Source organism: Alternaria hordeiaustralica, assembly GCF_023758085.1.
Source record: "Alternaria hordeiaustralica strain BMP 2776 chromosome Unknown scaffold_10, whole genome shotgun sequence".
NCBI lineage: Eukaryota > Fungi > Ascomycota > Dothideomycetes > Pleosporales > Pleosporaceae > Alternaria > Alternaria hordeiaustralica.
Window position 1 is genome coordinate 468,957 of NW_026056782.1, and position 12,816 is coordinate 481,772.

The 12,816-nt window shown below is 52.7% G+C and overlaps 3 protein-coding genes across 3 annotated transcripts; 2 read left to right on the plus strand and 1 right to left on the minus strand.

The window, feature by feature from the left end:
• Positions 1-234: 234 nt before the first annotated feature.
• On the plus strand, positions 235-1,638 carry J4E84_005751 (uncharacterized protein; the record flags this gene model as incomplete). The annotated part of the gene is made up of 1 exon (XM_049388344.1): positions 235-1,638. One exon carries the CDS (start codon positions 235-237, stop codon positions 1,636-1,638), a length of 1,404 nt encoding a protein of 467 aa, XP_049243889.1.
• A 581-nt stretch (positions 1,639-2,219) lies between these two features.
• Positions 2,220-4,899, minus strand: J4E84_005752 (uncharacterized protein; the record flags this gene model as incomplete). Its single annotated transcript, XM_049388345.1, has 5 exons — positions 2,220-3,347; positions 3,394-4,248; positions 4,296-4,509; positions 4,560-4,657; positions 4,735-4,899. The coding sequence occupies 5 exons, from the start codon at positions 4,897-4,899 to the stop codon at positions 2,220-2,222; spliced, it is 2,460 nt and encodes an 819-aa protein (XP_049243890.1).
• Positions 4,900-6,041: 1,142 nt separating this feature from the next.
• Positions 6,042-12,756, plus strand: J4E84_005753 (uncharacterized protein; the record flags this gene model as incomplete). Its single annotated transcript, XM_049388346.1, has 7 exons — positions 6,042-8,726; positions 8,778-9,078; positions 9,129-9,255; positions 9,307-10,243; positions 10,290-10,962; positions 11,011-11,777; positions 11,824-12,756. 7 exons carry the CDS (start codon positions 6,042-6,044, stop codon positions 12,754-12,756), a joined length of 6,423 nt encoding a protein of 2,140 aa, XP_049243891.1.
• Between the last annotated feature and the right edge of the window lie 60 nt (positions 12,757-12,816).

The following is a 12,816-nucleotide window of genomic DNA, read 5'->3' on the forward strand; positions in this document are numbered from 1 at the left end:
TCTCGATTTTATTAAGAGTGAAAGGGGGCTACTGCATATGTTACTGAGACTGGATAAGTGTCAGAAATGTTGACCTGTTCCACGGTTCAGGTTCATGCCCAGTTCTTCTCGGTACCGAGCACCACGTTACGAAAGAGTCATACAGTCCTACCAGAACACAAATGCACCCTTTTCGTAGTCCATCTAGACTAATGCATCCTATTTTAATCCGAAATCACACGCACGCAAGCAATTATGTCTTCGTCTTCGTCTCGCTCTTCGAGAATCTCAAAAGCCTGGAAGAAAGAATCAGAAAAGCACACCACGCGGATAGAGACCGCCAGAGACAAGATGAAGGCACTGGGGGAAGAACTAAACCACAGAAATATGTCCAGTGCAGAGTACTGGGAAAGAGCCATGGATTATGCAGTTTTGGGTCGATGGTTGTCCTTATGCCAGCTCGAAAGAGCTGAATACGACTTTCGTACCTTCTACATCGACGACCATGGACCTGAAGTCAAATTCATGAGAACGGATAAAGCACGGCTGTTCAGGGAGAGTATGATGGCTTGGGATTTGAAAGGGAAGATATATGAGCGACGTGCTGCTGGAGCCGAAGCAGTCGAGACTGAAAAGAGCACTAGACTGAAGTCGCTCATACCAGTTTCTGCCATGCCCCCATCGCGGTTCGATATAGAAGCCACATTCGCACCCCACGGATTCAGAAACTCCATCATCGCAGACCAAGGATTGGTGGATCCCAGGGAAAAAGACAATCGCAGGTACTGGAGTTACCTCTGGAACATCTTCTCCGGGGCCTACGAATACGGAGGCTATCGGCGGTTTGAAGCTCTACCTGTTTTCGCCTCTCAGTCCAATCCAGACCTTGCCACCGCACTCTTCGGGTCCAGCAACATCGACTCCCCTTCTTCTCTCTTCTCATCATTCAACGGACTTCTCCTACCCGATTACATGGGGGCACGCTTCGACAGTGGTATCATGGCCATTGTTCCCGATATCTCATCCCCCACGTCCCCTTCCGAAATAGCATTGTGGAAGAACACCACACCAAGAGAATACAAACTCAAGATCTTCACGCAGAACCGAGAGACCGAACAGACGGGCGGGCTGATGCAAGATATCAATTCTTTTACAAATGCCCGTAGGCCGGTTCCACTCCGCGATATGGACGGATCAAAAGTAGGATTTCCTGCCTCTGCCCAGGAAGGTAGACCGAAGGAGTGTTATCTTTTCTTCCATTATTGTGTGCAGATACTGCGACAGGCTTGGAAAGGTCTTCCTATAGTGGACGGGGAAAGACCTGGGTCCGATTGGGGTGCTGTAGGAAAATATGTTAGCTGCGAGCAGATGCGTGCGGTTGTTGATGAACTTGGGGGTGAGTATGAGGGCTTGATGGGGTGTGCGGGGGATGGCGTTGGCGATGGTGATGGTGGAGGAGATCGGTACACGCTCCTTGAGGCACTAGCTGAGCAGGTTATCGACAGTAATCAGATGAACGGGAGGAGGGATGAGTTGTATGGCGACGAGGAAGATGAGGATAGCGATGAACACGACTGCGACGACGATTGGTGTCCCATGAAGACGCCTTATTATAACCCAACTGATATAGCGAATACGTCGTATCGTCTGGACGAATAGTTTAGTGAGAAGACTGGATGTATCTTTTACTCGCGATGTGAGGAGCTGCACAAGTTACCCCTTCGCATACCGCCCCATAACGCATGACATGACCTGGACATTTCACTGTACAATATACTCAATTTTCCATTCTCAATGGTACATCTAATAATACAAAAGGGCCTTTCAATCAATCCATCGCCGCGAGTCAAACAAAGCTATAAGCAGCAAGAAAACCACGCTCAAAACCAAGCAAAAATACTCCATGCATGCAACCGTCTTTTCATGACCCACACCAATGCTTTCTTGCCAGAGAAAAACATCGTCCGTCGACATGCCCCAACCCCCACCCACTCCATATACCCTAATTATGCAAGAGATGGACCTGAGCCAGACTTGTTATGAAATGTCTAGTTGACGTGTTGCCCTTAATACCCAAAAAACGCCGCAACGGTTGCTGAAAGAGAAAAGGAGGATAGCAGGCAAAAGGAAACAGGGTTCAAAGGGATGACGTAGCCTTGCTGAAACAAGAGGCCTATCCTTTTGGCCATGGGAGAAAGTGCACACCTCCACCCTGAAATTGCATCGGGTGCATCAGAGGCTCACTGACTGCTTCCATGATCATATCCGTTCGAGCCATTTGTTACGTCAAGAATCCTATTCGGCGCCGGACTCGACTTCTTGACGGGCGGATCAAGGATAGTCGGACTGGAAAGTGGTTCCAGACTCTTGACCGGCGGGAAGATGGGCGTCTCGGACATTTGGTGGCTCGATACCGGGCGCATGGCATCGTGTTTTGAGGGCGCAGGAATGGGGTCTGGGAGCATCTGTGCGGGCATTTGGGATGATGGTGACGGAGCTATGCGCATTGGTGCTGGGGCCGGCGATGACATGTTTGCTGGGAGGGGCGCTGGCGAGCTGTGTTTGGTTGGGGAGAAGGAGGGGCGGTTGGCGGAGCTGGGTGGGAACGAGGAGTGGGGGCTGTTGAAGTTGAAGCTTGGTGGTAGGCCATTGGTAGGGCGGGGGGAGGCGGCTGGTGAGTGCTTTACTGGTGAGCCGCCTGGGCCTGCTGCTGATGCTGGGCGACTGAAGCTCCGCACATACGGTGCTGCGGGCTGCGGTGGGCCGAATGGATTTGAGTTGAAGGGGTTGGGGCCGCCGAAAGAGCTGCCGTTCTGCTGTGGCTGTGGCATGTGGAAGCTTTTCGTTGGGCTGCTCGGTATCCGTTCAAGGTTGTACGGTGGAGGTGACGATGTTGGACCGTTGCCAGTTCTGTGCCCAGGAGATGAGAAGTGAGATCGTATTGGTGATGACATGCTACCGTTCGCGCCTTTGGTGGGTGATCCATAGGCAGCTTCCGATCTTTGTATGCCAGGTGGACCTAGAGCTTGACCACGGGGAGATAGACTTGGGCCGTCGACCCATGGCTGGGCGGGATGCATGGAGGGCTGGAAAGCTTGTGGCCGTGGTAGTTGTACTGCGTCAAACAGATTCGTTGACATAGAGGGGCCGTTGCCGTTTGCTTCTGCTTGGTTTCGTGGTGACTGGGATGTCAATCGTAGCTTGAGAGAAGGGAGCTTCGGTTCATCCGCCTCTCCCTCTTTACGGTTGCAGGCAGTGCAAACGAACGTAAACTTCGAATCGTCGGCCTGTTCTTCTGTGATGTCATGGCACTTCATGTGCTGCCAGACATTGCACTTCTCACACGATATTTGTGGGGTGTTGTCGTTCTACTAAAGTCAGCGGATTGCATAGTCGTTGTGCAGTGAAACTTACCAGGTTGGAGCCGTAAGTGCCGCACTTCTCGCAGTCGAAGAACCAATCTTCCTCCTCGTTGAGCCTCTTGAGATCACTCTCGTGCTTCTTCATCATGGCTTTCAGGTGCCGCTCCGATAGCCTGGCGTTGTTTGAGGCCAGCTTCTGTTCGTTCTCGTGCAGTTTACGCAGCTCCTCTTCTTTCAGAATCTTTGCCGTCTCACGCTCCTTCAGCCGTTGCTCACGAGTCATCCTGCGAGAATCCTGTGCTTCCTCCATCTTCTTTTGCTTCTCTTGCTCCGCCTTAGCCATAGCAAGTTCTTCCTGCCTCTTACGTTCCGCAGCCTCGGCTTCTTCAACCTCCTTCTGTTTCTCGAGTCGCGATGAGATTCGGGACGAGCGCTTCGCTGTAGCAAGCTTCTGCATGTTCTCCAACTCCTTCATCTTGCGGGCCTGCTTCTTTGCTTGCTCCTCTGCCAACCCCTCCATGACAGGCATGACGTCTTCCTGGAGTCGTTTGTATAGAACCTTTTCGTTTGGGTCGCGACTCTTCCGAATGCTGCTCATGTATTCCTGGTAGTCTTCCAAGGTGACGCAAATGCACTCCCACTTCTTGCCCCCGAGACCGTCGTCCTCCTGAGGCTGTTGCTCGTCGTTGGCCTGCTCCTCCTCTTCGGCTTCTTCGGGTTCGGGAGTGGACGCCTTTTGTCGCTTGCTGGCTCTTGAACCTCTCGATTTCTTGGGCTTTGCTTTGGATTTGGCCTTGGCTTTCGTAGGTTCGGGAGGTGGAGGTGGATCCGTCATTCGGTACATGCGGTTGTCGTCGAGAACGAATAGCGATCGCTCTTGCGAGTCCCAGCCCGTGGGCTCCATACGCTGTGGCATGTTAGTCATTGCCCTGCACCAATACGAGTGGTGCTTACCCATAGTGTCTGCTCGCTGTCCGTCGCTCCAATCTTCTCCCTTATTGTGTTCGGGTTGTTGAGCGTCCATACGGAAAGTTGTTGCAAGACGCGTATTTTGGTGAAGACGTCGAAGTCGTGGAACTTGTTGGGCTCCTCTTCCTCGCCAAAGGGGTTTCGGGCGGGCGCTTTCGCGACATACTGTCGGCGGGTGTATTCATCGAAGATTTCGGGTCTACCATCATGTCAGTACTATCGAGACTATGCGCAATGGCCAGGTCTTACGTCAAGCCCTTGTGTGACGATACGTGCTTCAGCAGCGCTAGGCCAATTTGTGCGAGTTTGTCGGATGGCTGTGGTTGGAGACATTCGGATTCCAATTCCTGCACGTGTGTCAGCTCGTGGTCCTTGTAAAACATATGCGCGCCGGGCTGGGATGGCAGGCGCAAAGGGCATGTACCTCGATGTCAAAGTCCTTGTCGATTTTGACCGCGTCCCCGAAGAGACTGATGTACTGGGCTAGGTTTGCAAACTGCCACATGTTGCGCAGTTTCTGCAGTGTGCTGGGCTCTTCAACAGGCGCCTCGGCCTCCATTTCGTCGGCGGCGCGTTTTCGAGACGGCATGGCTGCGGTGCCTCGCGTGCGGCGACGCGTGTGAGTTACGTGTGGATATGGTGTAGAGGCCAGAAATGGTGGGTAGCAGATGCGCGTTGAGAGATGGCGATGGGTAATGCTGTCGTGGTGTCGGCGGGCTCGTGGGTAGGGCGATGATGCGAGTGCCGATGTCCCTTTTTGGTGATGTGAGTGATGAATGTCGCGCGTCGATTGTCGGCGAGTCCGGGGGAGGCCCAAAGCGGTAAGGCGCCATCGGCCCAGCCTTGCACATGCAATCTGGCAGACAGAATACTCATGACGATGACGAAGAACGCAGACAGCGGCTTTGCTTGTACTACACAGGCAGAGCTATGGCAATGGCATATCGAGTGCATGGCATGAATGTAGGCCGCTTACTAAGACCAGTCCCTATAAACCTTAATGCACCCGTCTTACAGGACATGCGCATTCCAAGAGTATCGGTCTTTCGTGACAGAATGGACAATTCAGCCGGCCGTCGGTTGGGACTCCACCAAGCCACCGAAATTAACATCGTCACGGCCATGATGACAGGAGGTGACGATGTAAGGCCGCGTGGCTCACGCAAGTGCACAAGCCACAGCTCCACCAAGTGTGGCTCAGTGCCGGAGGATTCCACGCCAGGGGCCAGAGACGTTGCATGGTAAGCCGTCAGCAGTTTCGGATTCCTGGGTGGTGTTGGTTACTCATGCTGTATGGTGGTTAGCTTTAACTTGGAGAGCAAATGCCATGTACACAATCGCATAACAAATTCATGTTCTTCGTAATAGCACCGTCTACAGGACAGCGATGACACATGCCAAACACGACAAGTACCGTAGACGTTAAACTAAAATTAACCCTCAGCCCTAGCCTAAGCCGCGCATCCTGGTCGCTCACTACACCCTTGTCCGTGCTTGGGAATCCGCATCCATCCCGCATTTCAACCAACTCTTTCCCACCAAACACACCACACGCGCCCTTTGGACTGCTACGCGCCACCTACCGCTCTCGCCTTCGCTGCCACGCTCTCTCTACGCTACGACACTCGCTTACGTTTGTTTTGACGCCTGCATGATCGCGCAATAGCATTCTGGGAGAGCTAGTTGGTTCAGATGCTGGGTTGAACGCCGCATATCAGACAGGACGTCCCGATGTCCTACCCGGATCCCAACCACGGCCGAAGTCACCCCCACCAATCAATACCTCTGCAAGACCTCAATCGCCCACCCGACGGCTTCGACGAAGATGCGTCGCAAGAACACCGGCGCACTCTCAGCGACCGCGGGCGCAATCTGCTCAGACAGGCCGGCGCGATAGGTACAGGGGGACATTTTCGCGACTCTCAGTACTCGCCCATCGTAGAGGTGTCGCCCAGCCCTACGCGATACGCACCGCCGCACATTAACACCAATCTACCCCCTTCGCATAATGGCATCCGAAGGGTCGTGGACGACGAAGAGCCTGGCTCGCCCTTGGACGCGGGCGCATTCCAGGCGGCCATTGGATTTGGCATGGGCATGGAATTCCAGGGCGACACATCGCCGCCAATACCGACGCCGGCATCGTCCATGTCCTACACACACACACCCTATGGGCACGAACCGTACGTCGACAGATCTACCTCGGAAGACCACGACTACTTCTCCCCCACCTACGACGATACCGCCCGCTTGACCGACGCGCGCAATCTCCAACCGATAAGCGGAGCTACAGCCCCTTCCACTCCCAACGAGCGATCCAGCTTCCAGAGTGTGCACTTTCTCAGCCCTGGTGATGCCTCGCCGACAGCCCGGCATGGCGGCGACATTGGGCAGGTGGAGGCTGGCAACGTGCGCGACTCACGAGGAAGGAAGCGCTCGTTATCGCCTGGCAATTTCGAGTCGCCTCTACACAGGGCTGGGACTATTATGCGGAACATGTCCCAGCGTGTTGTCAATGTCAGCAACGACTCTCAGGTCGCTGAGCGAACCATCCAACGGAAATCCACCATACACCAAGGACGCCTTGCACCTCCTCTGTCCATCCCACCACTGCCCGAGTACTCTAATGACGGTCCTACCTCGCCTGTTCCCTCCACGCCACTCGAGAAGCCGCCGTCACCGATCGTGTACTCAAGGACACCAAGCGCATCATGGAACCATCCACCAAATCCCTTGCGCGGGAAGAGTCTTGGCATTTTCCCTGCTGACAGCAAATTGAGAATCAGGCTTTGCGACCTGCTTGTGCATCCTGTCACAGAGCCACTGCTGCTCGTTCTTATCGTGATTCAGACGGTTTTACTAGCAGTGGATGCGCGTACGAGGGCAGTCTATAACACTGGGCACAGCAAAGAAATCTCGACTTTCAATGGCATCGACTGGGCTCTCATGGGCCTTTTCATCATATACACATTCGAGGTCATTGTCCGCATCATCGTCTCTGGTTTCATTATCAATCCCGTCGAGTACAGCACCATCAACCGCCAGGTCGGCTTGCGCGAGGCTGTCATGAGTAAAGCAAATCAGCTATTTTCGGGTCTCCACCGACAGCCTTCACAGCGAAAAACGGGCACCAACACCGACTTTGCTCCAGACCCCCAGCAGCCTTCCGTGCTCCGGTCCTTCACTACTGCACAGATGCACACCGACATCGGAGTAGGCGATGCACGTCACCAAGTACGTACTCGCCTCGCGCATCGGGCATATCTCAGGCACTCGTTTAATCGAACCGACTTTGTTGCCGTTGTCTCGTACTGGATTGCTTTTGTCCTAGGATTGTGGAACATTGATAATAGCCGAGTCATACTCGTGTTCGACATGTTGAGCTGTTTGCGAATCATCCGTCTTCTGAACCTCACCAGCGGAACCTCCGTCATTCTCCGAAGTTTGAAGAAGGCTGCGCCTTTGCTGGTCAACGTCGCCTTCCTCATCGGATTCTTCTGGCTGCTCTTCTCCATCGTCGGTGTCCAAAGTTTCAAATCAAGTCTGCGGAGAAATTGCGTGTGGTTAGCTCCGGAGGGACAGCCAAACTTCACGAATGATGCCCAATTCTGCGGTGGCCATTTAGCCGACATCGAAGGCTATCATCCCCAAACATACATACCTGCGGCGGGCATGCCACCTGGGCCTGACCACGGCAAAGGCTTTCTTTGTCCAAAGGGCTCAGTCTGCGTTGAGAATGACAACCCTTTTGCAGGCACGAAGAGCTTCGACAACATCCTCCAGTCTCTTGAGCTTGTATTCGTCATCATGTCGTCCAACACGTGGTCCGACTTGCTCTACACGGTAGCTGATACCGACTACCTCATCAGTGCTCTTTTCTTCATCGTAGGGCTGTTAATCCTGAGTTTGTGGCTCATCTCTCTTTTGATTGCTGTCATCACATCCTCCTTCCAAATCATCCGCGAAGAAAGCAAGACCAGTGCTTTCACCGGAGTGGAGATCAAAGATGAAGATGCAGAGAAGAACGACGAGAAACAGCGCGTGAGTAGTCTCAAACGTCTCTACGACAGGACTCTATGGGTATGGGTGGCTGTCATAGCCTTTGGCCTTGTTGCTCAAATGATGAGAAGCGCCAACATGAGCGACTTTCGCCGTTTTTTCATCAATGCCGCAGAAATTGTCGTCACCTTCATACTGTTCGTTGAGATTCTCGTACGAATTGTTGTCGACTGGAGGCATTTCTTCAGGAGCAGGCGCAACGTCATCGACCTTATGATCGCCATCATCACAGCTGTCATACAGATACCAGCCATCAAGCATGCACACAATGGAAAAGCCTACGCCTGGTTGTCGATATTCCAGATCCTTCGTGTCTATCGCGTTGTCTTGGCTGTGCCGATGACACGCGACCTCATCGTAGGTTACCCTCTCCGCCATTGGGAACTCCTGAACTAACAGCCATACCAGACAGTCGTGTTCGGAAACGCGGGTGGTCTATTGAACTTGATTCTCTTTGTGTTCCTTTTGACTTTTCTAGCATCCATCTTCGCCTCAAAGCTGCTCCGCGGCGAAATTCCGGAGGAAGACGATGGCGAGACAATTCGCGTGCCGTTCTTCGACATCTACAATTCGTTCTTGGGAATGTACCAAATATTTTCCAGTGAAGATTGGACAAGTATCCTGTACACTGTTACCCAATTCCAGAAGCCGTTTGGCACAGCATGGATTGGAGCGTCTTTCTGTATCATGTGGTTCATTTTCGCTAATTGTAAGTACAACTCGACCTTTGATCTGGACTAAAGACTAACCAAAGACTAGTCATTGTCCTGAACATGTTTATTGCTGTCATCCAGGAGAACTTCGATGTGTCTGAGGATGAGAAGCGCTTACAGCAAGTCAAAGCGTTTCTGCAGCAAAAGGAAGATGGTCTCACTTCGTCCACTGGGTATGTTGGACTCTCTTCCCTGTGATTGATACACCAGCTCACCCATTCTAGTAATCTATCTCTGTCATCCATCTTCAAACTCGGGCAGGCACGACGCAGAGATCCACTCGACTATGGACACGCCGCCACAGAAATGCTGCTCAAGGATGCGGTCGTCCGTGACTTTCTTGACGAGGCAGACGGTAGCGAAAGCCCACAAGAAGAAGACCCGCGACCAGGCATCCGCCCAGCCAAGACTATAGTAGGATCGGGGACCATGTCCACAATCTGGCAACGATTCCAGCGTCGAATCATACACCGGGAGCCCAACCCTTTCTACGCTCCTCTCGACTTCGGCCGCGCATATGAGGATCTTGACCCAAGAAGCATGGCAAAGGAGGTTGTCTCAGCTACCGAGAGGCGTAAGAAGGCTCAACGCGAGTATTTACGAAACCACCCCAACTACAACGTTTCCCTGTTCATCTTCCGAGCCAACAACCCCATACGCAAGCTATGTCAGCGTGTCGTAGGCCCTGGCCGCGGTGGTGACCGTATCGAAGGAGTAGCTCCATCTGTCCCTGTCTGGTATGCGTTCTCGGCATTCATCTATGCTGCAATTATCGCCATGGTACTGTTGGCCTGTATCACAACGCCGCTGTACCAACGCGAGTACTTCATGACCCACGAGTTCAGCGTCAAGAACTGGTTCGTATGGGTAGACATGGGCTTTGCGGTGCTCTTCAGCATCGAGGCGCTGATCAAAGTGATTGCTGATGGTTTCTTTTGGACACCCAATGCCTACTTCCGCGGCTCTTGGGGCTTCATAGATGGCATTGTATTGATTACTCTTTGGGTCAATGTTGGCACCTCGTTCTTGAACGAAGGCCAAGTCACTAGAACCGTGGGCGCATTCAAAGCTTTGAGGGCTCTACGTTTGCTCAACATCAGCGACAGTGCACGGAACCACTTCCACGCGCTCATCGTTCGCGGTTGGTGGAAACTGTTCTCGGTAAGCATCTTGCAACCTCTATTCATTCAGAGCTAATTGTGACCAGGCTGCTTTCGTGTCGTTGAGTCTGTTGATCCCCTTTGCCATCTACGGTCTGAATCTCTTCGTCGGTCAACTACAGTCCTGCAACGATGGTGACTTCCCTGGAGGCGCTAGTCTCCGAGACTGTGTGGGAGAATACAACAGCAAGCCTTTCGACTGGGAGGTTTTAGCCCCACGCCAAGCTGCCAATCCCTATTACGACTTCGATAACTTCGGAGATGCCCTCTTCATCTTGTTCCAGATTGTTTCCCAAGAAGGCTGGACAGACAACATGTGGACTGCAATGAGTATCACCGGAGTTTACACACAGCCAGCAGACAGAGCATCGCAGGGCAACTCTGTCTACTTCATCGTCTTCAACTTGCTCGGAGCTGTCTTCGTGTTGACGCTGTTTGTTTCCGTCTTTATGCGCAACTACACGGAACAGACTGGTGTCGCCTTTTTGACGACAGATCAGCGCTCCTGGCTTGAACTACGAAAGCTCCTTCGTCAAGTCGCTCCATCCAAGCGACCTTCGTCCACCAAGGTACGAGAGAGCTGGGAAGAGTGGTGTTACCGTAGGGCGGTCACCAAGACCGGACCATGGCAGAGATTTATTACTGGCGTTCTGATACTGCACCTCCTGCTGCTGTGTTTGGAGTGGTATCCCGGTTATGGCCCATGGGAGGTAGCTAGGGGTAAGTTCTCATTGCATGGAATCCATGTTCTAATACTAACATGACTAGACTACATCTTCCTTGCGCTTACCATCGTCTTCATTGCGAACATCGTCATCCGTATCATCGGTCGCTCATGGCACCGTTTCCGGAGAAGCGCATGGGACATATACTCAATCTTCTCGGTTGCGGGGACTTTCGTGACATCGATTCTTGTGTTAGCGAAGGATGATGTTAGGCCCTTCGTCCAGCTGCACAAGCTCTTCCTTGTCTCCATTGCTCTCATGCTCATCCCTCGGAACAATCAACTCGACCAGCTGTTCAAGACTGCTGCAGCAAGTCTCGCATCCATCGCAAACCTGCTCGCCACATGGTTCGTCCTGTTTCTGGTATACGCCATCGCCCTCACGCAAACTTTTGGTCTTACCAGATTTGGAGCTAGCGAGACTGGAAACATCAACTTCCGGACAGTACCCAAAGCACTCGTCTTTCTCTTTGTGATGAGTGGTGGCGAGGGCTGGAATGAGTTCATGGAGGACTTTGCAAACGTCGACAAACCTTACTGCACCGTGGGCAGAAGATACTTCGACAGTGACTGCGGTAGTCCCGAGTGGGCGCGAGCTCTCTTCATCACTTGGAACATCTTGAGCATGTACATCTTCGTCAACTTGTTCGTCTCGTTGATATACGAGAGTTTCAGTTACGTGTATCAAAGGAGTAGCGGGCTGTCAGTCATCAGCCGAGAGGAAATTCGTCGCTTCAAACAAGCCTGGGCTGAGTACGATCCAAACGGGACCGGCTACATCTCGAGAGAAGTGTTCCCCAGGCTTCTGGGTGTAAGTTCATCATTGCCGTATTCAAGCACAAAACTAACTATATCAGGAACTGTCCGGTATCTTCGAGATGCGTATCTATGACTGCGACTTCACTGTGAATCGATTGATCGAAGAGTGTGGGGTGGCACCCGGAAGGGAGTCCAATCTTCCTGTGTCAGGCCGTGAACCAACCAAGGAGATCGACCTGGACAAACTGAACCGGTGTCTCGCCCAGCTACCAGTCGCGGAGATACGTCGCAGACGAAGGCGTATGAATCTTTTCTATGAGGAAGTACTTGTGTCGAGCGATCCCGACAGAGGCGTTGGGTTTTCATCACTACTTATGATTCTGGCTCATCACAAAGTCATCAACGACAACAAGAGCTTGAGACTGGAAGAGTTCTTGAGACGCAGAGCTCGTCTACAAAGAATCGAAGAAGCTGTCCGCCGTAACGTGGTCAAAGGGTTTTTCGACACACTATACTGGGCACGGCGCTTCCGTCGTGCGATGGACCTGAAGAAGCAGGGGCGTATGGCAACAGTGCCCCAGTTCACTGTTCCCGAGATTTTCATCGACGACGAGGACATCACAAATGCCCAGCGAACTCAATCTTCTGGACCTCCCAGTCCTCTCTTCTCACCTCAAGATCTCTACGCACCTTCCCCTCGCAACTCTGCTGGCGCGTCTACTTCGCCACCGGCCTTCCCTTATGACCGGACAAGGAGCAGAACCAACTCGATACAACAAACACCGACAGGCTCACCTACACGGGGAAGCCCGCAGCCATCACCGTTCTCCATGTCTGGCAGCGAGCAAGAATGGCAGTTTGCCTCGGCGCTTAGTCGACCACCCAGTCCTCTCGAAGTCGATCCTGGGCAAGCGAACAGTCGTAGCCGAGCAAATAGCGCAGTCAGTGCGGCAGATGTTTTGGAAGTGCTTGACAACTCCGCATGGGGCGAATCGATTAGAAGGAGTTTCACTCAGCGGCGGCGCAGCTAGAGTCCGAGAAGATTTGTGTATGAACGCTAAAGACAAGCATGAGCAGGTGTCAATCACGTC